This window comes from Triplophysa rosa, linkage group LG13 (assembly GCF_024868665.1).
Source record: "Triplophysa rosa linkage group LG13, Trosa_1v2, whole genome shotgun sequence".
Lineage (NCBI taxonomy): Eukaryota > Metazoa > Chordata > Actinopteri > Cypriniformes > Nemacheilidae > Triplophysa > Triplophysa rosa.
Window position 1 is genome coordinate 14789167 of NC_079902.1, and position 27340 is coordinate 14816506.

The 27340-nt window shown below is 40.3% G+C and overlaps 1 protein-coding gene across 2 annotated transcripts in view; it reads left to right on the plus strand.

The window, feature by feature from the left end:
• The window catches only part of pcdh1b (protocadherin 1b), a 139117-nt gene that overhangs the window by 74327 nt on the left and 37450 nt on the right, over nucleotides 1-27340 (plus strand). For both annotated transcript variants that reach the window (XM_057349035.1, XM_057349036.1), the window contains exon 4: nucleotides 13679-13898. In XM_057349035.1, the coding sequence (XP_057205018.1) occupies nucleotides 13679-13898 (220 nt within the window). The remainder of the gene's footprint in view (nucleotides 1-13678; nucleotides 13899-27340) is intronic.

The window sequence follows — 27340 nt, forward strand, 5'->3', positions numbered from 1 at the left end:
TTGAGGTTTCGCTGGTCACTTGTTTGTTCATTAATCTCGAGGAGTTTCGAGAAATGAGCAAATATGCCTAAGTGGGAAGTAGAAACTAAAGAGATACATACACGTTCAAATGTACCCACACCACAACATTTTTTTTGCTGAAACGCGGTCTGGCTGGATTAGTTAGAGGAAGTCAGTGCAGAAAGCAGGGGTGGACAAAGGCTAACATCAGTGTCTAATACCTACGTGCTAATGCTGGAAAATATAGCAGTTAAAATAAACAAAAGGTGTGCAAAGTGAGCGGCGAAGACTTTGTGTGCACATGGAAGAGGCTGCTGCATTGTCTGAGGTGCATAAAAGAATGCTTTGTATTCTGGGAAGAGGGCTTGAACCGTGAGTTCAAATCAGATGCTTGTCTAAGAACACAAAGACGTCTCTCTCTCCCTTTCTCTCGCTCTCTCTGCCTTTTATTTATTATTTCTGCTCTGCCTCATAGATCTACTTTTACCTTTGCTCACTGGCCACAAAGGTGACATCTGGAAGAGGAAAAAACTGAAGCAAACAAACTTTGTTCAATGTCTGGAGTGGTTTGTCACAAGGTATTCTAGACTTCTACTGGGAAACACAAATAAAGATAATTCCAAAAACTGACATTTAACCGACGTTAAACTTGCGTGTCGGGTTTTGTAGTAACACGCTCAAGGGTGCCTTAAGTTTACCGATGCGTTTCAGTGGTGTGCCATGTAGCACATCAAAGTTGTATCCTGAACCGCTTTAAGACTTCAGAGCATTATCGCATTTATCGTTTTATGTTTGTTGACATGATGTTCAGCTGAGAGCATTATGCTTCTGAAACTTTGTGCTAATCTAGATGAGGATCGGAGATAGTTGACTGGAAGGGAATGACACTTTGTCGTTTGTGTCTGTGTGTGTTCACAGAAGAGTGAGATAAGACTCAACAGAAGTGAATTGAAATGATAATGCCACTACTGATTTGCCTTGAATGATGCCGGCGCCGATTTGAACCGTCTGATTCCATGAGGATGTTTGTTTTTTAAGGTAGCGTGCACACGTGTGGAGTCACAGTATCGGCCCTGGTGCACAAACACGGTACACAGAAGAAAAGTTATGGGCTTATTAAGCCTGACGTCACGCAGCACCATATATGAAAGGTCATATATTGTTTCCGGGTCCAAACACTCAATAAGATGCTATAGTCAAACATCAAAAAATGCTAATATAAGCTCATGGCGAGCTGTAAAACTATTATAAAACCGAGATCCTAACATATATTCCCACATGGCCAATCAGCGATTTATTTCTCATAACTTATTCAAATATTAATGTCGGAGATTCTGTGAGCCTGGTGACTGTAGTGTATACTTTGAGTTAATACATGTTTCGCTTAAATATGCAATATGGTGCAATATGGTAAACGGTGCTCATAAACAGCAGTTTAAGCTGTAGCCCCGCTTGAAATGAATATGCTTGGACCCGAAAACGGTATTCCTCATGTCACCATTTAACAAGTAAATAGAAATAAATTTTCTTTTGTATTTTGCTTGTGTCGAGGATTGTGTTCACCTGTTTGTCTGTATGTTTGATCACAGGCACTCCTGTTCCTGTGAATTTTCCAGTGTCTCTTAGTTTCAGTCGACATCTGTATTTTCTCACTCTCTTCTCCATTTTGTATTTTGGTACATTCTTTCACTCTCCCGTGTCCCATTTGATGTTTGTGCCCTGTGGCTGTCCAACACCAGAGTTCAGGCATTCCAAACATTATGAAGGATTTCCATAGGTTTTGTTTTGTGTATGAATTCCTTGTGGGATCATTACATTATATACTGCAAAGATGGGAAATGCTCAAGTATTTTTATTCTTAGGTACGTTTTCAAATATCTGTTTCAGTGTTTTTAGCTATACTTTGGAAAAAGTTTTTCCAATTTTTCCAATACAATTTTTCCAAAAAGTACAATTATTTGAAAAAAATTCTTGAATGAAATTACTCAAGTACTGCCCACATCTGATACAATGTTCTTTATCCAAACAATTTCTATTCCCATTGCTTTTATTTAGCAGTTCTGTGTGTATGTGTCTATATGTGCCATTGACTTTTTAGGATTTCCTTTCCTGTCACAATGACATCTTGTCCGTTAGACTTGTTGTGACAGGTACAGTATATCAGAAAATGAAAGGATTATGTAACAGACCGTTAAGCAAACATTCCCCACTTGCCCAGTGTTTTCCTATACAGTAAACACATGTAAAGACACATGAATGTTCTTGAACTGTGTTTTTTTTCTATTTGTGTCTAACATGCTTCTCCATCTGTTGCTTCTGTGTGTGGCAGTTTTGACATGCAAACCACCATAGTTTGCATTTTATTTAACTTCGGTACCAACATGACATTGTAAAATCGGGTGACGTCTGATGTTTGTATGCATGAAAGAAATCAAGATGTCAGCAATAAATATCAATGTCTCCCTCATTTCCCTATCCTGCTCATACTGTATTGCTCTAGCTGGAGGATACAGAGGATGGTTATAATTGTGCTGGGCTGCCTTTGCCTGCCTATTGGCGTCCATAACCTCTCCTCTGAGCGTAGAGCACCATCTGTTCTCCACACTCACTGACACCGGCACCATGTGTACAGATTCATCATTCTGTGTGCAAGTGCACAGTGAGAGACGAGAGAGTGACTTAGAGGTTCGACCGCACCTCAGATATGTATGGGTTAGTCTTTAACATGAGATTTTGCATTTGTAGGGGCAGAATGAGAGAGCTAGAAGAAGAGATTAAGCACTTTGTCCTCTGGCAATGCAAAGGAAATTTGGCTGGTATACGATGTAATAACCCATAGTTATCTGATGACTTAGATAAGCACTTTCCTCCCTTCTGCAGCTGTCTTTGGGGTTCAATCTAAGAATAAAAAAACAGAGATTGTTGTCAACCTTATAGGTTTCATGTGTGAATCCAGCAGAATTATTTAACCGCACCTCTTGAGTGATTCGTCACATGGACTTTACGGCGACTGGCTCAAAAACTTCCATTCCCAAAGTGCCTTTGAGCAAAGAACTAAGCAACTGCTATGGGAGCAATGTATAGCTTTGTCCATGATCTCTTTGACGCAAACACAGGCGCCCCCAGTTTCCTTCCGTCCTCTGTGCATGGACACACATGTATGCACACCATCCGAGTGAGCTATATTTAGCGTGTACATTGTGATAAAGACCAGCGCTGCAGGCGGCGATGGAGTCGCCCGTCATCCTTCCCGCCGAGGCCACGAAGAGAGGCAAAAAAAAACGAGTTGCCAGCAAGAAAGTGACAAAGAAAGAGAGCGCCTTTAAAAAGATGCAGCAAGCATAAAATAATGAAAAGTGAAGTAGAGGGGAACGGGAGGCATGTGGATGCACGATCCATCCCTCTCCCTGTTTTTCTGCCTTCTCTTTATGCGTACACACGCTGTCTGATCTGCCTTTCATTTCCGTCTGCCTTCAAACACCTTCATCTTGCTCTCCATATGTTTGATATCAGCACATTGGGTACGCAGTTGATTCCTTTGATAAATTGAAATTACAGCATTTTTCATATATCAGACGAATGTGTTTTTGCTATTTTTTAAAAGTCCAGTTTATGCTTTGAGTTTGACATCAGCCCTAGAATGTCCCAGTGATGGCGCGGTTCCCATAACAAAGCTGAAGACCTGCCAACATGTTTTGCGATGCCCATGAAGTCGTCACACTGATTTACAAGCATCAGCAGCATAACACACACGGCTCTCCCCAGAAATGCCTGTAACCTATTGCCTCATTGCCAGTGGAGGCCACAGGAGCTATTTTGGATGTTCTTGTAGCATACTTTCTGTCTATTCCAACCACCAAAATCTGAATCAACTTTGAGTATATGTTTAGGTTAGCCTTTAGGTGACATTACTAGTAATCTCATCCTCTAAAGAACAGGTTACTTTTGTTTCTGTAACTGATCCAGAAATATTCATTTGGCTTTGAATGTCACCAGCGTGTGAAGCATGTAAAATCTGAGAATTTGAGATTTACTTCAAAGCCAACCTGCATTAGACAAGACTTTTAACTTACCCATAAATGAATGTGACCAGTTAATTGTCACAGGAGTGTTGACGTCCATTTCTTCCGCATGTGACAATGATCGTTCTTGTTTTTTGCACCCTAATATTGCTCTTACAAAGCAAAAGGCTCATGTAATTAACCTTTCAGCATTTCCCACCTCTCTCTCTCTCACACACACGCACACACACGCACACACACACACACGCACACACGCACACACACACACACACACGTCTTCATATATATGAACACATACATACATTAAACTCAAGATCAACAGAATATGCTAATGTCCATTCTCAGTATGATCCTCTCTCACCATCATCTATTAGGCTATATATCAACCCGCTGTCATTTAGATCATCAGATATCACACTACAGTATGTGCGCGTGTGTAAGCATGTGTGTGAGAGAGAGTTAATCTGCTCTTATCTGTGTATTGCCAGCAGCTATCTGATAGCAGGTTGTCTAGCTAACGGAGAGAAGCACTCAGCTCTTTTACAAACGCTCACAGACAGTCTAAAACGACCTCCTGCATTTATTCAGAGGAATAAGAGGTTGTATCTTTGTTTGTGAGTACAGTCAGAGAAACAGAAAGAGGAGGGAGAGAGATACTCAGAGTGTCCGGCTGATTAATGTCCTACTTGGAAAGAGGAGAGGAAAAATGGACATGAAGTGGGAATTGGGGAATGAGGGGACCATTGGGAAAGGAAGACACGGGCACCAGAGGAAGTGACCTGCCTCGCAGGTCTATGGTGCATTCTGTGAAAGTCACGCACATTAACACACCAATGTCCACGGTGAAGGTGAAGCCACGCGGTGAAACTAGCTAAAGCTAAAAACGCTTAGTCCCTCATGAGGTCACCGAGAGAGAACAAAGCATTTAAGCACTAATGAACGATTTAGGGCTATTATTCATCATTTAGTAACCCACACAAAGACTTTACCAAGGTAACCATAGGTATTTTTACCATTATTTTTTCTGTACAAATAAATGAGAAATATATATTATTAGAACTTGCATCACTTTTGTTCCTTTTTGAAGCACCGTTTTTATTATAAAACAATCGTGACCTTCTGCATACTAAGAAACTTGTACAACCGCATCTTTTCGCAGGTTTGTCAGATGATTGAGTGTTTTTTTTATCTTCATTATTTTCTCTAGAACTCTGATGTCCTTCCATCAAGATTCAAAGTTCTTCCCAACCCTTCCTGAGATAGAAATCATTTACACATACAAACACACATACCCACACAAACCTGTCTGACAATAGCGAGGGCCGTATATACCGTCGGGAATAGATGACTCAATCGATGTCCTTCAAAGAGACACAGTGACTGACTGCTGCTCATCACTTTATCTCTGTCTCTTTTACTCTTCCTCCGTCTTTATTTTTCATCAGGACTTGAGAAATGACAGAGATTGCAAAACAGAAGACCGTAGGTTGAGTGTGGTCAGGATACTCGAACAGCCCATGTTTAGAATGCACCACGTTGTTTACATGTTTCTAAGAATCCAACCGATTAATTCTCAACCTGATCTCATGTGAGAACAAAACTATTTTATGAGGTGGCACTTTGGAATGAATGCGTATTAAAATGTGCAAATGAGATCAAATTAATTCTTATTAATTAGCAATTTGATAAATGCTATTTTGAATTTCCTTCAGATTCAAATTTTCTGTCTCTAAACTAGTATTTGAACACAGGAGATATTGCACACCTCAGCTTTAGTGCACAATATTTCCTCGGTAAACTTAAGGTGGCACATAAACCAGGCTGCGTTGTTTCCATGGCACTAATTACAAAAACATGTCAAAAAGCCTTGCGTGTCTGTTATATGTGTATTTCTAATGTTTATTTTACAGGAACGGTTGTCATTTTATGCTGCATTTGCTCAATACCTTGAAACACAAAGAGGAGAGATGAACTATTGAGCCAGTGGTGTAGTTTAAAGGTGTCGGGTTTTGTGTGTCTGTTTTTGTGTTTGCTGGAGTTTTGCCTGAGGGAAGTGCTTAATCTAAGAACATAATATTCAAACAGCCTAAGTACTCTCTCTGACTCTAATGCATGTCTTTAAAAGCATTAACTCTAGTTGAACTTCATTTATGCTAAATGTTTGTGTGGGTTGGTCTAAGAGTAGTGCCTGTCTCTCTATCAACTTACAACCGATTCGCAAAACTTTCTTATGTGTTAAAGCATTCCTTAAAGTGGTTCGACTGGTTTCGCTTTGGGATTTTACATCATGTTGTAACCCAACACAAGACCAAATAGGCTACAGTATGTTTATCGTACAAAAGTAAACAAAGATGTGCAAACATCAGGTCAAATATAGTTTGTTTAAAGCTTTTTTATCAGGTTTTATGAATCAGATGAATTTGCCTGTGCAATATCCACAAGCTTCCTTTACGGCGGATATTTAGCAACTTTATTGATTCAGTTGTTGTGACAGTAAACCAATGAGCAATTTTAAACTGCAAGTGTTACACGGGCCGCGTGCACATATCATAAAGCTGCTGTATCGTCAGCTGGCCATTAATCTGATAAACATTATACTAAAGATCATTTGCAAAAGCTGCCTTTTTACTTGAACTCCCTTTTAAAACTGCAAACTATGAGCACATTTAGTCTAAGTGATGTTTAATGTTTGTTATCTATTTGCTTAAGGTAATCGGTCCACATTTTGAAGTTCGTCTTTCAAAATATTGTTCAGTCCCTCACAGGAGCAGTCCGTCTTAACTTTAGATCTATGTGTGACGCATACTTTTTTACGCCGTGAAATAAGCTTCGCCTGGTTGTAAGTGCACCCACGAACAGCAGGTGTTGCTCATCAGTTTTGACATGATTTTTAATAGATTACCACATGAAATCGACAGTATTACAATTAAAAATATGAATCACAGTCTCATTTTCTGTCATCAGAATACGCTATTCAAAGTGCAATAAAGTACTTCCGCCACTTCACCGGAAATTGTACCAAGGTTCATTTTTACAGTAGCGCCCTCCGGAAACTTGTGGATATAGTTCCTTCCATTGAACTGTTTTCTTTTAGTGTTGTTTTTCTTCGGTGTCCCTGGTGGTTCACGAGGGAATTGCAGGGGGTTTGTGAGGTACACAATATGTCTACCAGTGCAAATGCAAGTTAAATTGTAGAAAGAAAAGTTTAATAATCGTTATGTAAAATACTACTAATAAAAACGAATAATTTAGGTTTATAGAGAAAGATAGTGAAACAAGATGTTTGTACTCTCTCATTTTTTTTATTCCTTCCTTACATATCACTGAATGTGTAGTTTTGACTCTCTTTCATTATTTGACTAGATTTTGCTTTACACAGAAGCTGAAAAAAATATTTTCTGTCAGACAGAAGCAGCCGACTGTAGGAGAGCTCAGGTGTTTTAATACCCATTCTCAATCGGCCCTGGGATGCTCGTGTGTATGTGTGGGTGTGTGTGTACTTGCTGATCGGAAATATCCTTGACGCTGTAACTTCCAGAGTAATCTAAACTGGTCTGATAAGTGTGTGACTGGCATTCTGCTGTTGTGTTGCTGTGATATCTGAGTGTTTGAGAGGCGATACGTTTGGTGCACTGAGGCAGTAAATTGAAAATATATTCACAGAGACTCTTGATGTTTTTAAACTTGATTTGTTGCGTTGAAACTAGATGTGTGTGTGTGTGTGTGTGTGTGTGTGTGTGTGTGTGTGTGTGTGCATATGAATGTCACTCTACCTCAGTCAGTGTGTTAGTGTATCTGTCACAGATCTCTGTTGCCATGGCAAACCGTCAGACCTGTCACTCCGTGTTGCTTTTAGCTGCTCCTCAGGTCATGTGAAAGGAATTCAAATGATAGCACTGAATGTTTGTGATTGTGCGCTTGTTTAACTGTATGAACAAAACAAGGCATTGTTTGATTTTGTAGCTTTTTCCTGTGTGTTTTTTAATAGAAATTACTTGTAATTTATTCTCAGTCGTCTTTTTTCCTCTTCTGCTCTGACCATTCATTTCCATCTGAGTTATGTTTAGTAGGTCACAGTTCATTTCCATTAGAATTTACATAATGCCCATTTATTTTGCAAGGCAAACAGGCTCCATCCGCGAACCATCCGTGCCGAAATCATGTAACTAAAGGCATGTTAAAATGAAGTTCTCATAGCTTTTGATATCAAAGTTAACATGAAATGCGAAAAAAACAAAAAAAAAAAACAAAAGAAATCTGGCAGGGTCTCTATCGCTAAGACTCCAGCACCGCCTGAAATGTGCTTTGGCTCTGTTCCGGAGCGTTTGCAGAGCATGTCTGTTTGAGGGCCTGTTAGAGGTTGTTAGGCTTAAGTCAGGTGATTGGGCAGCTGCTGTCTGCTTACATCTCATCTCTTTAATCCACAGGCGGAGTTTAGACCTGGGCCTCTGGCTTCTAGCTGAATAAGACATACACGCTAATGTAGCATTAAGAGCCTGTGTCGGAGAGGCAGTGGAGAGGAAGTGTTCGTGTGTGGAGAGGAGAGGAGAGGAGAGGAGAGGAGAGGAGAGGAGAGGAGAGGAGAGGAGAGGAGAGGAGAGGAGAGGAGAGGAGAGAGGGAGCTATAGAGAGTGTAGTGTTGTGTTCCTGTTCCTCAGGGGAGGATGTATCTGCTGAGAGCGTCCAAGAGTGCAAATGAGTCTCCACTCGATTAGAAATGATGGAGGGATAAATATCTGTGAGGTTTGACAGAGTGATTCTGCCCATCTGAGGAGAAAGCGTAATGGCGGGTACATCAAGAACTTTTAAAGTGAACTGCGATCCCTTAGGGTATTGTTTATGGCTATATACATTACACATGTTAATGTATATGACAAACAAATGCGCACACACACATATATGGGTAGTTGACAAAAATATACCATAGATGTGTTTTATGGTGTGACAGCAAGAATTTACAAAACAAACTGTATATTATTTTATCATTTTTATAGAAATATAAGATGTAGTATGTTATAATATATTATTTTATAATATTTATATTTATAATGTAAAATATCATTATATTATATAATACTTATAGTATATACTTATATCGTTGTATTATTAACCGTTTTTATCATTAATAATTAAAAACTAATTATTAGTTTATTTAAGTTTAATATTTTAAATAATATTTTATTTTTTTAGATTTCTTGTTATTTTAGTTTGATTGTTAGCAATTTTGCTACGCCCTCTTGTCATTTTATTATAATATTTTTTTCCTATATGAGTTTAATATACTTACGCATACATTTTTTAGTTTTAATTTATTTAGTAATGTATTTTTTTTCAGTTCATAATTTTGGTGAGTCAACTTAAACCTATTTCAAAAGTATATTTTCATAAGCAATTTTTTCACAGTTTTCACCAAGAACATAATATGAATAAAGCGAACAATGTCGGCTTTTACTGCACATTTCATTGACTTTTGATTTCATTCGAGTGACGTCCTAATGAATCTCACTCTTCAGACTTGATGCGTTACCTTATCTTCTAATCTCACTCCATTCCCTCCCGTTTGGCTTGCCTGCACCTCCATTCCTAATAGTCAGAAAAATCCCACTCACTTCTACTTCCTCTCTCGTCTCACTGATGCTGTTAACAGGTATCAAAGCTTTTCTGCAGTCTGAGGGCCAAAACCGCTACCTAAGTCCCACAGGTGCATTTTCCCAGCTAACCAATCCCATCCTCAGGCATAGCTGTCATTCCTTACATAACTCAACCCTGGCACCTGCCCTCTAGCTTGGAACAGAGGGAGAGGGAACAGCGGCACAAGGGAGGGAGGCAGGTTAGTAGTGGGAGCTGGTTTTGTTTGCAAGTGAGTGCCGTCTTAGCTGGGGGCTAAAATAGCTGAAGTACACCAAGAGAGGGAACAAAGCAGCTTTTACATAAAGTACAGCGAAAGAAAAAAACTCTCTCACACACACACACACTCGAAACCTCGTCTATATTCTGTTCCAGACTTTCTCACCCCCCCACCCTCTTTTACTCGCCTCTGTTTGAGAATGAGAAGCAGGACTCATATTATCATAGCAGCACATCCACTGTATCATCTCCGCCTGCGGTGAACGTGTTTTTGTGTGTGAGGGTATGGATTATAGTCTCACAAAGTTGCCGTTCACTGTCTTATCATCCTCGCAGAGAGAGAGAGAGAGAAAACTAATGAGGAACAGAATACAATGAAGCACACATACAAACACAGATACAGATATACACACATCCAATAAGCTCAAGGCTGCTCGTCTGGTATTATTCACCTCCGCTCTTTATTGAACAGAGAGGACAATAGGGTAGTGTGTGCATCCATCCACACGCACTCACCAGAGACCCTCTGCTGTCCTGCTCTCTTCTGTTTATCAGTGCAAGGGGGAGGCCAGCGCTCACAGTAGATACAGCATGCATCAAAAACTATTCCTCCCTCTGAATAGGAGTGTTGTGCTTTATACAAACACGCACTGTGTGGCTTATCTTCATCTTATCTGGTGCAAAGGAGATGAGCCACATGTTGGAGGTGCTCCAGAAGTTCGGCTAAATGTAATCAAAGCTCCAAACTTAGTGAGCTGCCTCGCTGCCTACATGCATAGAACCAGCATCATTATGTTCAGTCCTATCGGAACAGACTTTACGTAGGCAACTCACTTATTTTCCTGTAGCTCAGCCGGTAGACCGTGATGCTACAGTTAGCAATGCCAAAGTCATGGGTTTGCTTCCCAAGAAATGCACTTACTGCTAAAATATATAGCTTGAATGCAGTAAAAGCTGCTTTGCCATTGCCAGAATCATAAATGTAATGTAAATGTAGGTTTTGGAATAGAGCAATAGTGTTAGATATTCAAAGCCTCCCTTGAGCCTTTCAGTGCATCAAGATGGTGGAAAACAGCACACAGCTATCCACTGTTACATCAGATGCACTTAAGGATGTGCTAATTACTTTCAGCTCTTCCCTTTCCATTCATTAAATGTCAACCTGCAACACGCGTGCAATAAAAAGGTGATGTGTCCTCATTAATGGCCTTTTAAAAAACATTTCTCTCTGTTTGCGTGGTGGAAATTACAATTCGCCCATACTGACATTGTGTACATCTTGTTGCAGCATATGGTTGAACATTAAAGATACCCTCACTGCTTTTGTTTGATGAAGCCATACACTACTTAAACTGTCACTAAAGGTGTTGTGCAGGGATTTTACAGGGATTTCTTGAAAGCTTTTTTAAAGCTTGTTTAAAGCAAAATAACAAAAAAGGTAGTTACGCTTTCGTAAAGCTGTATAATCTGTAAGAAGGCTCTGTATTTTTTTGTCAAAAATCAGTACTTACATAGTGTTATTACTTACTGGTAAATGTAATGGTACACAGCAAAATCGCCAGTGTTAAAAAAGGTCAAATTAACACACACAGTGTATATATAATCCACACTCTCAAAGTGTCATTATGGATAAAAATGTTTGCTAAATGCATAAATGTAATGTAAACTTAAAAAAGAAACAATTTCCAATAGTGTAATTATTCAAGGAATGTTGTTCAAAAGTAATTCATCTTTTTTTACTAGGACAAATGCAGAGGCAATATGCAGAAAATTTACACTGATGTATAGAACACTAGTACTACCAATACTTTGATTCCATCTGTTCCACAAAAGAACATTTTATTAATTTTACAATTTAGCACTTATTAGATGTCTTTTAGGGAACAGCTGCATTGGCATTAAAATGTGATTTGTAACCTGTGCTGATCATTTCATTCAAGTATAAAAGCCCTGCAGTCCGAGAAGAAAGGGAAGGAGTTAATCAATGGAGGCCATTATGTTCCGCACATCAAGGTCATCTTGACAATTTTTATAGCATGTTCTCCTAGAGTCCTTCATTGACAACACCAAATAGACTGAGATGGAGACAAGTGCCCTCTTCTTCTGCACTTCTTATTTCCTCTCATTTCTCCAGTTTGCTCGCTCGCTCTGTGAAACAATTTACGTGCTGTGCGAGCAGCTTTGGGTGTTCAGAGGCGAGTGTTGCTCTAGAATGTGTTTACCTTGTAAAAATGAACAAAATAAACATTGCTGCTTAGCACTCTAACCATGTGTGGAGGTGGAAAGGATGAGAGGGAGAGAGAGAGAGAGAGAGAGAGAGAATGAAGTGCTTTTGTTTTCCTCTGGTCTACACTGTAACACAAGGGAGAGAAAGATTGAAAGTCAGAAAATGAAAAGAGAGATGTGGTAGAAGAACATCACTGTATTATTGATAACTGTGAGTAGAGTTCTACTTGTTTTTTTGCTCCCCCACCCCTCTCTCTGAAGGGTTGTGGTTTGTGATTGGTATGTCGAGGGGTAGATGTGCCTTGGAGAGCCGGGTGGCTGTCAGTGGTCTCTGTCTGGCTCCAAATGCCAATTTGCGAGCTGTCTCATTCCATCTTGACGAAATGTCCTATTCTCTTGGTGCTTCTGGGGGACGGGGTGGGGTGTGAAGTGAGGTTCTCATGTGGGAGAGCTGTGGCTTCTATCATCCTTATCAAACCTGGCTTCTGCAGTCACACTGGATTTAGCTAACACTTGCTTAATACACTCCTCACTGAGCCCTAGGTGTGTGTGTGTGTGTGTGTGTGTGTGCGTGTGTGTGTCTTTAGGCCTGCATGTGTGTGTTGCTCTGGGATATACCGGGAGTGTGTGCTAAGGGATTTACTGTTGCGAGGGGGTGCATTTATGTGCAGACGTAAGGGAAAAAGTGTGTAATTGGGGCGGTTGTGGATCTTCATAAGGATGAACTAGGAACTTGAGAGGAACTGACAACACGGTTTTGATAAATTGCAATTATTAGTTTGTTTATCAACACAGTTTAAATTACATTGTTACACATCGCCCATATAAGTTGCTTTGTATTACAAAAATCTGCTATGTGGTCAATAAATATAAACGTATAATTCGATTTTTACATTTTTTAAGGAACTGTGAGCGATGCTTATCTAATGCAGTGCAGTTGCTAATGTGTTCTATGAGTTTTTGTGTGTTGCTATGTGGTTGCTAGGATGTTTAGAAGTAAAAAAGCCTACCCCAAAGTGATATTCTTGTCATTAGATAAGGTTAAGGTCTCTTCTTCAATGCAATTCTATTACCTCAGCACAACTAAGCGTGTGAACTTAAAAGGGCCAATGAAATTAAAAATTACCATTCCTATTTGTTTTATGATAAATTGCAGCGTTTATTGTTAATAGCTTATCAACGTTGGTCATTCTCTTTTTAAAATTCATGTGCCCTCATAATCTTGAGTTAAAATCTGAAAATGCACTTTTGCCCTCTAGTGACTATCCATCTCAAATGACGTAAATTGGACGGCTTGGGCCGAGCATCCGTTAACTCCTCCCCTTCAACTGTCAGTCTGCTGCCAGTTCCAATTCAAAATAAAACAGCTGTTTTATTACATCCAATCAATTTGCAGTAAAAACACAAGCCACACCCACTGTTTGTCTCATTCGAAATTCCATTTAACTCGGAAATGCATCAAAATACGGAGTTAAAAACAATCGCAACTTCACGGGTTCATAGAGACTTGACAAATGTTGTTTGGATTACATTAGGTTAGAACTGTGACCTCACCTCGTCTCTTTCTGTCTGTCCAATCACAGCTCCCGCATCGTCGAGTGACCTTTTCCACAGCCAATCAGGCACAAGATCAGCAGGATCCTTCTCAGCACAGTTATTATGACAGTGGTCTGGAAGAATCAGAGACGCCCAGCAGTAAGAGTTCTTCGGGGCCTCGTATCGGGCCCCTTGCCCTACCTGAAGACCACTACGAGCGCACCACCCCTGAAGGCAGCATCGGAGAGATGGAACATCCCGAGAATGGTAAGAAGAGGTGGTGTGTCCCCCTCCCTTTTCTACTATAACTCCATGCTTTTCTTCTTCAAAACTCATCCATTTTGAAGACTGTCTCTTTTAAACTTTTTACATAATTAAAATTATTTTCGTTTTCCAAAAAGGATGCTTTTACTTTTACTGAGCTGGTTACTTTGAGAACAGAAGACATATGTTTGTCATATACTGAAACACATCCACTCATCGCACACACACACACTTTTGATTTTATTTTAAAAAATATGCTTTTTCGTAAGTAACATGGACGTTTCTTGTGACCAAAATGTCAGAAGGGAAGCACAGTAACTATTCATTTAAATATGTTTTCAGTAAAAAAAAATGTAGGATTTGGAAAAATAAATCAGCTTTTAGAAAATGCATTAATTCCTGCCAAGATACTGCAACAATGACCCAATGATTTTACCGCACACACATTCCAGGAAGACCTGATATAATCCACCTCCGCTTTACTGTAGCTGTAGGCAGAAGCCGTATCTCCTGAAGTAAGAAGTGCCCGCCTCGCCTTGCTGCCCGGGCGGCGGTGCTCCCGAGCGGGCCAAGAATCCTCGGCAAAAGCCTCTGCGCAGAGAGAGAGAGAGAGAGTGGAAGTCATAGCCATAAGGCAGCCTGGCATTGAAAGCATTCAGAATTTCAATTACTGTGGAATTCGCCAGTGCTGTGTGTGTGTGTGTGTCTTAAGGAGGTCAGGAGGCATGGAAAGAGAGGAATACAAAAAAGAGTTATCAAGAATAGCTGGAGTATTAGCTAAAGGAAGGACTGAGGGAGGGAGAGAGACAGATGAAGTATGACTATGAGACTGAGGTGGACTGAGGCCTAAATGTCACGCCTGTCTTCCCACATCAGTGCTTTTACTGGCGCTGTAGGACTTCGTGTGCATGTCTGTAGGGGGGGGGGGGACAGGTCTCACTTATGGCATCTGTACAAAGCTGCACACAGATGCCCATGGCAGTGCCACCAAGCACGCTGGGGAGAAGTACAGTGTGCAGTTCTGTATGCGGACCGATATGCCTGTAGGTCTTTCCTTAGGGTGTGTATATATGAATGAATGGGGTGTGTGGTGTTTGTGTACGTTATCATTGTAGACTCAACTTGACCCTGTCGGTGGTGGTGCATCTTTATGGATTGCTGCCAACTTCCTGGGGTCACCATCTCTGTAGCTGACGGAATAGTTTTACTGTACACCCACACTTCACACACGCACAATGGAGCTAATAAAAGAGTGGGGATCTTAAAATAAATACTGCTCTCTTTCCCATCGCAGCAGTGCTAGTCTATAAATACAGTCCTGCAGTTTAGATGAGCTTCGCTTGATATAGCCGCTATGGATAATGAATGGCTGTAATGTGTGCGCAATGGTAGGAGGGTGTGAGGCAAGAAGGTGAGAGTGCATGCGAGTTTGCAGGAACACGCTTAAATGAGCCTGCCTGGCAAGCAGCGTTTCGGCTCATGTGCCTTTTTAAAGAACAATCTGTCAAAACATAAGAGGTGAAGCAATGTGCTAGACAAGGCCTAAGTCAGTAAGACATTTAAGGTCCGGGGAATAAAGTCTGCATTTTATGCACTACGCACTCCAGAGGATTCGCTTTCCTTAATTCTACTTGAAATGCAGTGCATAAAAGATCACAGATGTGGTTGTTGACATAAAATGTCAGGCAGTGCCGGCAATGTTCTCCTGTCAGAAGTGCTAAACTTCATCTAAGGCATTTTTTTTCTTAAAATTTATATTGTAAACATACATACAGTATATGATATTTTGGGCTGCTCGGAGAAACACTGCAATGTTTTGAAAGCTCCACAAATTCACAACATTCACATTCTTTGGGGGAATCAAGCTGTGATTATATAGGCTTACTTATGGTTGTCTCTGCTCATTAAACTGGTATAGATTTTTTGTAAGGTTTTAAAAATGCGTCACGTTTAATTAGCTTCAATGTGTCAGTTTGCAATGAGGTGATGTGTGTAATTTCTTACTGTTAAAATGCTTTCTCCTATCCAAGTTTTGCAAAGGCAAGTCTAAATAAACGCTGTGCCTCTGTGGTGCTAGCATTTTTTTTTTTTTTTTGAGATATTGAAAGATGTCATACTGTTTATGGTTAGTCAAGTGTTTACATCTTCAGAGGTTTCTTGAAAGTTGGGTTGGTCTCAGCAGATCGGGTGCAGATTTTTATTCTTTAAATAATGTATTATACAAATATTGGCAGATTATAACCGTGGTGCATTGTGCAAAGACTCTTGGCAGAAAAGACCGGCAATCCTTTATATTAGGAGAGTATTTTTCCAGACCAGTTTCTGAAATCCACCTGTGTTTTATCTGATGTTCCTCTAATCTAAAGAAGCGGTTTCAGAGATTTTTTGTGTTTCGAAAGATGTTCTTGTGACCAAGAGGATTCAGAACAGGCTGTACCCAGAACAGTGCTCTATTCCTGTGTCTCCCAGAGACCCCTGCCGCAGAAAAGACAAAGCCTTGTCTCACTTTCAATCTCTTTGTCGCTTTGGTTCTTTCTTAGAAGAATGAACAGAAGGAATAACAAAGTATATCCGGAGGGGGTGACTTAGCTAAACTAAAAAATATCCGCTATTCTAGACCAGGTTGACTCTGCTTGAAGGAGAAGTCTCTGACCTTTACCTCTCAGCAAAATACACAGGTCACATTCCATGAGGAGATAACAAAATAAATATTATTAAAATAGTAAAACGTGCTGAAAATCTAGCTTAAGGGAATAGTTTACCCAAAAATAAAAATTCTGCATCATTTACTCACCCTTTCTTTCTTCCGCAGAACACAAATGAAGATATTTTGAAGAATGTTGGTAACCAAACAATGACGGTAACCATTGACTATTGTATGGACAAAAAACCAACGCAAGGTCAATGGGTACCACCGTTGTTCGGTTACCAACATTCTACAGAATAACCTAATTTGTGTTCTCCAGAAGCAAGAAAAGTCATACAGGTTTGTAATGACAAGAGGCTGAGTAATTGACAGAATTTTATTTTTGGGTGAACTATCCCTTTAAGCCGCACTTTGGAACATGATAGCTGTTTTTTAGCTAATGTTAAGACCATTTTGGACCATATTAGACAATCTAGAAACCAACTATCATGTTTCAAAACCATTTTAAATGGGATGTTCTAACAAGTAAAAGTACTAGACTGCATTTTAATGTGGTTTTGCTCATTTTTCTTTGCAAAAAAAAATCCCTTTTCGTTTGTACCAGTGCTATTTTTCACACATTATCCCTGTAATGCAAAACATCAACAAGAGAAACCAGAATTGGATAAAAACTGCTGCCAAAGGCGAGACTTCTATCAGTCTACCTGATGTTTCACATCAACAGATTTGTTTAGGGTACATCACATGGCATTGTTAGGCTGTTGATCTCAGTGGGGGCTCAGAAGTTTGGCCCTGGAGGAATGGCCTGATAGCCAACACGGTAGCTGTTGTTAGGCTAAGATTAGCTTAGATGAAGCAAAATGGACTGAACTCAAGCTGCACCCTCTCTCCATCCCTCTCTCTTTCTCCATCTCTGGGCTAAAGCTCGCTCCTCTCCCGCTAAATGGAATCATCGCCGTCTGATAATGGAGTGTAATTCCATTACCCTGGCTTGGAGTCTCAAGGGGGGGCATTTCCGCCCGACACCCCCATCTCTCCCCTAATGGTCTCATTTCCCCTGCCTAATAGAAATGGATGGGTCTGTGGGTCTTCTGTGGGAAAAGTGGGCGAGAGAGTGAGAGACAAGAGATACGGAGAAAGAAACGAGGAGCGGGTGAATGACGAGACACGAGCAGGTGAAATGTTTTGAAGAGTAATTCGACAAAATGAGCAGAGATGGAAAAGATGAGACGAGCTAAAGGAAAAAGTGATTTTGTTGTAAAAGCCTGGAACGATACGCATGCAGTTTGATGTCCGTGTGAGCGAGATGGTGCCTGAGTATTTATGAGCAGTTATGAATCCATTTGAATATCTCGCTCTCATCTTTCCTCTAAGGGCAGGCATAGCATTCAAATCGGCTAGTAATGGCTTCCGCAAACAAACAAACGAATTATCAAACAAACAAACGGTCCACGAGTCAAAACAGAAGAAAGGCCTTTTGAACATCTGTGCAGTTGTCAGGGTTCATTTCTCAAGAGCCTCTCAAAAGCAGGCACGGGGGGATCCACCACTGCACAAAGCGTCCATTACGCCCTCGTTTAAGAGAGCAAATAGACAGCCGTTCTCCTGCCATCACACCCATATCAGGGGAAATGAAGGCAATCATTCGTCTCAAATGAGCAAACAAGCCATCTCCATAATGGCAACATTCAATCTGTCCTGTACCATCCAATCAGGCCGCTTCTTTAAGCTTGAAAGCAGGAAAATTGGTTTGATATTTGGGCGTGCCGAACCATATGTGAGATGTTTTTAATGCGTCTTACTAACCACAAACAACATTTGTACTGTTGACAAGTTTCCTAAAGACTTTGTTATGGTAAGGTTGTTATGGTTAAATGCAACAATTTTGATTCGAGAGACAGGGAATTCAGTCTCCAGTCCACATTTAAACAGTGTTTAAAAAGAAACGTGCTGTAATGTGTGCAACATTTATATTCAACATAAATCCTTATTCATAGACTGGGGTAATGCGTTTATGATTATGGCTGCCTCAGACATCCTTTAATTACGGACTTTATGTGGTTTTCTTTTAACGATCACACAGACACCAACTATTCTGAATCATTCACTCCTCCCTCGGCCCACAATTGCACTCATATTTATGTAATCTAAAACATCCAACCATAAAAAATGAACATTAATAAACACAAAAGGCTAGCATAGCCTTCAAAACGTTAGTTATTGATCAGATGCGTTCCCAGAAATATGCACCTAGACACCTGTAGCATCATTTGTTGTAAATGGTAAAGCCGCTTTACTGGTACTCTGAGGGAATCGTAATTTAAAGGCAGGCGTTTGAATTTAGGGAGCAGCTCGAGAGGATGAGTTTGGTTTGGTCAGGAAGCATGCCCCAATGTGTTTCTTCATTTCTCTCTAAAAAGTCTATGAGGAGGTTTTACCCACCGACCACCTCTTGGCCTTTGGATCCTTGTAGGAAGGATGCATGGGAGAAAACAGGAAAGAAAAGCAAGATAAACATTGGTTGTGTCTAAACTAATCAAAAACAGATGTACTTGGATGTTCTCAAAGTGTTTCCCACATTCTCACTTCCTATCCCCGCTCGCTAGTTTTCCTGTGTGACGTATAGTACTTCCCATATACACAGTGACATGCAGACCATGTCTAAAACTCTCTCTCTGTGCTTGATTCTTCGACTTTCTCTGTCTTTCTCACTCAGTTTTCCCCTTCATAGTGATGAGTGGGACTGTGATCATCAGTCATGTCTCCACTGTGACAGGGGCTTGTGGGGCAGCTTGGGGTCTTCACTGAAATGAGCAACCGTTGTGCATTCTGGCTATAGGTCATCTCGTCCTGCTCAACCTCAAACAAGAACACACACAAGCGCACACACTCTTACAGTCACGAACACATAGCACGGCAATCACACATACATGCATGACTTAATTGGAATTGTGGGAAACGCGTGAAAACCCAGTGGACTATGGAAGTAGATCTAATGCGTCCTCAAATTATATAATAAAGTGAGCAGCAGTGGACCACAGCCGAGTCTCTACACAAACACGCACACACAGCTTGCTATCCTTGGATTTTTGAAGTTACGCTGAGCATTTTGCCTCCATGCTGAATTTATCCTGTTGTCTCCTTGAGGGAGGAAAACTAGGGAGTGGTGTGTGTCTGTTTTGGACATTCCTTAGTTCTTCTTAGTTCTTCTTAATTAGCTGTGCTGTTTTGCTATAGCTTCTAGATGAAAGGCTTGCGCTGAGGGAAAGTGGGTGATCTCCCCCACAGAGCCCTGCTCTCTTTTTATCCTCATAGCCACTGTCAGTCCCGACTCACAGAGCTGACAATGGATGCCAACAAGATCATTAGCACCATCGCTAGACATACTTTCAAACAATAAAGAAGCTTTTTAAGATGGCAGGGGAAGGATATTATTAAATATGAGCGATAAATGGCTTCTTATGTCCATTACGAAGTTTTGTTTTTCTGAAAAGTTTCCGAAAAGGCCAAGTGTGTCTAAGCTAGGGTCACTACATGAAATTACAACGACTGTTTTCGACAGTTTTTCCAATTATCCCCCCGCCACTGGATGGTAGATACAGATAGTACAGATACTTATTATAATAATAATTATTATAAAATAATAATAAAAGAATATATATATATTATTGTTGTTGTCTCTTTATGTGGGTTTAAGTAAAAAAACGATTGCTTACGATAATAATAATAATAATAATAACGGAGTGTCAATTTACAGTGAGTACAAATAGCCCGCCTTGTTGGAAGAGACTAATTGCACTAGCTCCGCCCACCAATATGTGATTGGAATAGAGAAAGTGTAAGAACAACGCCATTTCAAACAGCGACTCCAGTGGCGAATGGTGTAAAGTCTTTAAAGCTTTGGCACTGGAGACCAGGGTTGTAATCCACCTCTCGCTGAAAACGTTCTTTTACCTTTTTCTATCACATTACAGATCATAAAGGCATATATTTCAATACAATTGATGTAAGACTTAAAATTCATTTTTATTCATGAAGTTTAGGTTTAGGGTAAGGTTAGGGGTAGGTGTAGGGCTTTAATATCTCAATAAGTTGCCATCATTTTAATATTTTTTATAAATATAATGATTTACACTCTGTTATTATTGCATAATGTTTAATGCACAACAATACTTACCAATAACGAAACTTTGCTGTGGGTGAACAGGTGTAAAAGTCAAAAATCATTTTTGAACCCGCTGGAACTGTTAGTTTAAGCGCAGTCCTCCTCTGATTAAAAGTTAGCCCAGCTGCACTGAAGTTCCTCTCACTGCTGCTGCTAACGTCACTTGCAGGGATGCTGAGGATACTACGGGGCAGTCTTGACAGTAATGACAAGATCATAATTCTTCCAGAGTGCAGCTTTCCCTGCATCATTTGGAACTGTGATACGTTTTCCATAGCTAATATTTTGCTTTATCGCACTCATCTTACCCTCACCTGCTGTGTTGTGACAAAGAGGACAAGAGCGGGAGCACGTGCGCAGAACAGTTTATGCGAAAAGTGTGTTTTCTCTCGTGTTTTTTTGTGGTCGCAATGCAGCAAACACGCAAGCACACGGCACGCAAACTTGTTTGTATATAGCCTATATATTTTTTTAGTTACAAACCCGAACCCGAGGCTATTCATTAAACATTAACCCGAACCCGAACGGGTTGCAGACCTCTAATAGCATCTAACAACTATTTCTACTTAATCCAAAGAAAATACAGCTATTTTCGGTTAGTGTAAATAGCATATCGCTAAGAAATGCTGCTATTTTCACTTGGTGTAAACAGAACCTACTGCTATTTAAACATAGCATCTGTCGCTATTTTCACTTAGTGCAAATAGCCGCTGCCTAATAATCATAATAATAATCATCATTATTATTATTTTTAATACTATTATTATTATTATTATTATTAATGATAATAATAACTACTCTTTTTTATAATTATTATTATATTTTACTTTTTAATATTATTAATACTTTTTTGTATTATTGGTATAATTCATGTTCTACTTAGAACAAATCTAATTCAAATGTTTTATCTGTTTTATCTTTTATCATTGTTTGTTTCGACCAGTAGTGTGAGTTTAAGGCAGCACTGCCCATTTATCAAACCAATGGCAGAAGGGAAGAGTACTTTTGAGACCTTTTTGAGAAAAATAACAGTCATTTTCACAATTCCATTTGGAGCCACTAGTGCAAAAATTACACACTTCACCTGCAATGCTGGTTGGAAAGTATTGCTGAGTGCAACTTTAAAGATATGTGCTTGTAGAAAAGAGCCTGGAAAAGCAACAGAAAACCAGCAAAGGAGGGAGATAGTGAGGCAAGATTCATGGAGGGGTTTATTTCAGGAGTGCAGGTTGTTTACTTGTGTTATTTGGCTGTGCTGTTCAATAGTAGTGAACGAGAGCTGTTTGAAGGACAGAAAGGTGTGGTTGCTTTCTTGCTTCGCCCAGAGCATTGCATTGTGGGCTGCTGTTGTAAATTGGAGCAAAGCAGGGAGACAGGAGCTCCACTACTGCATCACAACAGTGACTAGAGTGCTGAGCACTGCAGTTTTCCTGCAGAGAGAGTGAGAGGGCGGGAGGCAGGGAGATGTGGCACTGAAGGAAAATGGGGCCGTGAATGTGAAAGTATTAAAGGTGCTGGAGTATGTGTGCGTGTGTGTGTGTGGCATGTGTGTGAGGAGGTGTGCGTGGCCACCCCTGCCTCTTCATCATCTGAGGATCCCTGGGTCGTCCCTTGCCATGCTGTCTGACAGGTGCACTAGAGTGAACGCAGTGTCACGCTGTAATTGTACATCCCCGTTATGTCAGCGTGTAATTGAGCACACAGCCTGTAAAGGGCCTGCCAAACACACACACTTCCGAGTCAGTGAGCAGGACTTCACCATCCCATGCTATGCCTCTATCGAAACTGACAAAATAGCGAGGCTATATACAATACATAAGCTCAGATAACTAGATAGGGGTTTGTTAAAAGCAAAGGATTCTGGGAATACTGCCATTGTGGTTAATGGCTATGGGCATTAAGTGAGCATGATGTAACTCATCTAATTAGCGAATGTGATGTGGAGTCACGTCAGGACTTTTTTCTTTCTTTCTTTCTTTCTTTCTTTCTTTCTTTCTTTCTTTCTTTCTTTCTTTCTTTCTTTCTTTCTTTCTTTCGTTCGTTCATTCATTTTCGTTCATTTTCGTTCGTCCATCTGACTGTCCATTCATCGGTCTGTCCATTCATTCATTCCATTTCTTTCTTTCTTTCTTTCTTTCTTTCTTTCTTTCTTTCTTTCTTTCTTTCTTTCTTTCTTTCTTTCTTTCATCTTCACTCTTAAAAATAAAGGTGCTTAAAAGGTTCTTCACAGCGATGCCATTGAAGAACCATTTTTTGGTTCAACAAAGAACAATTCAGTCAAAGGTTTCTTACTTGTTTTATAATATTTTATAATCTTTTTATAACCTTTTTTGCAACAGAAAGGTTCTTCAGACGTTAACAGGTTTTTTTGGAACCAAAAGGTTCTTCTATGACATCAAAGAACCTATCTGTCTGTCTGTCTGTCTATCTATCGCTCTCTCTCTCCGTCCATCCATCCATCCATCATCTTTCTTTTCTGGCCTACACATGAAATTATGCAAATTAATTACAGTAACAATGCAAAACAAAGTACATAATTTGATAATAAAGGTCAACATATGCTAAAAAATTGCCAGGTTAGGTAAAAAGTATGTTAAATTATAAGAAAAAGCTGTACAAAAACATTCACACAAAGAGAGAACGTAAAACGAATGAAAATACAGTAAGATTCATTGTAAAATCCATAGCATCTCTCACTCACTTCCGATCTCCTTATTCTGTTTCTCTCTTCCGAACCCCCTTTAACCACACTCAGCTCTTTTCCTCCCTGCTTCCGTACTGCTCTGTCATTCCGGTTTATAAGCCGATGGCTGATTCCCCTCAAGAAGAGCACCGCAGAGAGAATAACCACCTTAATCGTATTTGATCAGGGAAATCTTAGTATCGCATATCTGTGGCTAGCTTAAGTAACCAGAAGCACAGTGGCTCCAATATATGGGACTGGACCTTTAAAAGGCTCTCTGGGTTTTAAGTTCCGGCAGTCTGAATGAAGGAATTTGAGACGAATATTTGAAGGTCTCTAGATGTAACATTAGCAGTATATGGATTATGATGGCGTTGCAAACATCCCCTCTTGCATATGAGCCGAAATATGAAATCATCCTCTTCCCCAATGTTTGAATTAGAAAATAGAAGTTCTTTTATCTAATTTGTTTGATTAACCAAAAATGAGCTATGAATAATTTATTCGCTTCGCAGGGTCGGAGAGTCCGGCGAATTGCTCCCTCCTTACCGTAGATGCTGGAGGTGCTGGAATCAAATTCCGAGAAGCGTTCGCTTTCAGCAGAATTGGAGAGGAGTTTCAGCAAGCTCTCCATGTGTGCAGCTGTAATCTGATGGAGTTTGTGTTTGTAACAGTTCTGCCCTCAGGGGAAGCTTCGCTACTTTATATTTATCTTCCCCAGTGCTGAGGGACGGTGCACCTGCCTCTTTCGCCAGATTTACACCCAGCTCGGGGAGTTAACATCCACCGTCATTGCCACCTTGGTGTCTGGTACACAGGTTTAGCCAGTGGTTGCCAGGTCTGTGACCAGTACATCACGGCCATTGGGGGCTTAGAGAGTTAGCCACAACTGTGTGTGCCACTGTTGCCAGGTTTTCAGTTTCTCAAGAGAATGGCTGATAGTAATCTAATGGATGTTGTTGTTGTCCATCAACTTTGGGGGATGAAGCGGACAAGCTGGATCTCTAAGGACTAGCCTGACGCACACAGGCACACATATGCACGCTCGCATACAGACACGCACAGACACACATCCACTAAAGTACTTCCCTGTGGTAGGATATGGCTTGTTGTTTATCTCTTGTCCTGCTGGGACTCTCAGCCAGCGTTGCCACGGCAACGAGACCCTAGTGGATGGGGGGAGGATGTGTTAGCTGCGGGGGTGTGCCTGAAGCTGTGCTGCCCACTTACCTAACTGTCACACACACACACCAATAATGACAGGTGTACTTATAGAATGCCCCATGCCGTCTATACCCAATGCCATGGTGTCTCAGTAGGCAGTAAGCTGTTTCCAGATATGAAGAGCTCTTACACTTGAACCCAGCCTCACCCGGTGACTATAGATTCTAGATCAATACTCACTCGCATATTGGTGTGAAGCCTTTCTCTCTCTCTCTCTCTCTCTCTCTCTCTCACACACACACACACACACACACCGTGTCTCTTTTTTTGTGTTAAAAGTAAGGTTCAATGCTACTGGATTCTGTGTGTTTTCCTTGTGGTAAATTGGGCTTGATTGAGCAGGTAATTGAATACTTTTTTAAGTCCCCAGCAGAAAGATTTAACATGTACAGAAGTGCATTTCGCTTAATCAAATTACTCTTTCACTTCATTTCTAAGCAGAGTCAAGGTGCTTCCTTTCCTCGCCAAGTTTTGAAAAGCTTCAGCCTATCATGTACATTACGGTTAATACAAATCTGTGTTCATTGAAAGAATTAGGAGTTCAATTAGGCAGCTTTAACACTTTTAGCCTCACGCTGTCCAGGTTGTAGGAGCGAAATTGAATGAGGCAGTTGATTAAATGTGGGATGGTGTTTGTAAATCTTTAAATAGTAGATTAATTCTGAACGCTAATTGTTAGGGGAAAAGCAAAAGCAGGGATGAAAATAGAGGCAGGAAACACTCAAACTGCTCACTACACTCTTAAAATAAAGGTGCTTAAAAGGTGCTTCACAGAGATGCCACAGAAGAACCATTTTTGGTTCCACAAAGAACCATTCAGTCAAGGGATCTTTAAGGTAAGGTAAGGTAAACTTTAAATAACCATCTCTTTCTTGCTTTCTTATAATCTAAAGAACATTTTTTCGCCACAAAGAACCTTTTGTAAAACAGAAAGGTTCTTCAGATGTTAAAGGTTCTTTATGGAACCAAAAGGTTCTTCTATGGCATCGAAGAACCTTTTGAAGCACATTTTTCTTAGTGTAGCTGGTACAAGCTGGTAGAACGTATTGGCAAGAACCATCTATGATGTTGCAAAATACAGCTAAACTTAAAAAGGATTAGACACATTTGGGATGCATTTCTTCGCCTTTGCAATCTTGGCATCTTTGGACATTTTCGTCTGCAGAGTTAGTGGTTGTCTTTTTAGCCATGGGTTTCTTGCATGCCATGTTTAGAGTCCTATCAAGTAAAAAACGGATATTTGTTTGACCCATCCCACTGCCACTATTTTTGCCAAAACACACAAACGCACACGGGCAAGCGAAGCACACACTTCTCTCACAAGGTCCATGTGACCACAGGGGCCGAAATCAATTTCCTGTGTAGGACTCAGAATGTGATCTGCTTCTCCATCCTCTGTTTCCTTCTTTCTCCCTTTCTCATCTTTCAGCTGACATGAAGACCTATGACTTGTGTGTTGCAGGGATATTATTATCCTGTCTTAGTGATGAACCAATGCCAGCTTTCTCTTTCTTACCTCTTGCACTTATTTTGTTTGCTTTTGAACGTGTTAAAAGTGTTCAGGTGCTAAAACCATGCAGAGAGAACATGCAAATGAACAACACTATCAGAGGGTGCAAATTATTCAAAGCGAATTCCCCCTCGATGACTTAAGAGTTGTTATCGTGGCAAAAGTCTGGTTGATGATATATCGTGTTCGAGAGATGAAGAGATAGTAAATGAGAAAAGAAAAGATAAACAGTAGGAAGTGATGAATGACTGGAAAGGAACACAAGAACGATGCACAGGCTTAGCACAGTATAAACAGAATGTAAAGTAGGGAAAACAACAAAAACAAAATATCTGCGTGAGAAATTGTGACAGAAGGTGGTATTATAGTGAAGAGAATGAGAGGACAAATGAGTTAAAGTTTTTAGTCAATCTAAATCATTTGCATACAAAGCAACAGCACTGAAGGGAACTCAATGAGGTTTATTATAGCACAGTATTGACTGGAGGCTTACATGGTAGTGCAGCTATACTTGTATAACACTTCTCAGAATTATAATCATTTGGTGATTTTGTATTAGACATTTGTAGTCCAACTACACAGTGTCTTGTTGTCCTGCAACATCCCTGCAGCCGATAGACTTGAGTGTGTTTAATTCTTCAGGTCAGATTGGATTTTACTCCAGGCATGGGTTTGAGCTCTTAGTTGCCTTCAAGCTTAGTCGAAGCTACTCATAATCCACTTGTTTAGCAGGTTAAAGTGAGAAAGGTTAAAGTGACAATCCCTTCTATGTTAAACCAGTGACCCTCTTCTGCCATGAAGTGGACCTTCAGCTGGGAGATAGGACTTTGCTAGCGTCAGCATTTAGTAAGCGTCTAGTGGTTAGTAATGTATTGAGAGACTGATAATCAGCAGGGGAGGAAAACATTGATTAACCATTGATTTAACGTTGATTTACAGTCTACCTTTGGAGTGGTGCCATTATTAGCCTGCTCAGCTTGACTTTCTGCTGTTTTCCCCATTTGTCCTCTCTTTGGTGCTGCATTGATTATAAGGTTTTTTCTCAGAGTTAGTGCGTAAGCATGTGTGTAAAGTAACAGTGAACAGCTAACTGTATATTGAGAGCGAACGACGCTGTGTTTGAAGGAAAACCGTTTTTGTATTTGCGGATAAGAAGACTGTTAAGAAGACGGCTTTGTCTGGCAGACAAAACGGTTAGAAAATGGTATCAAAAACA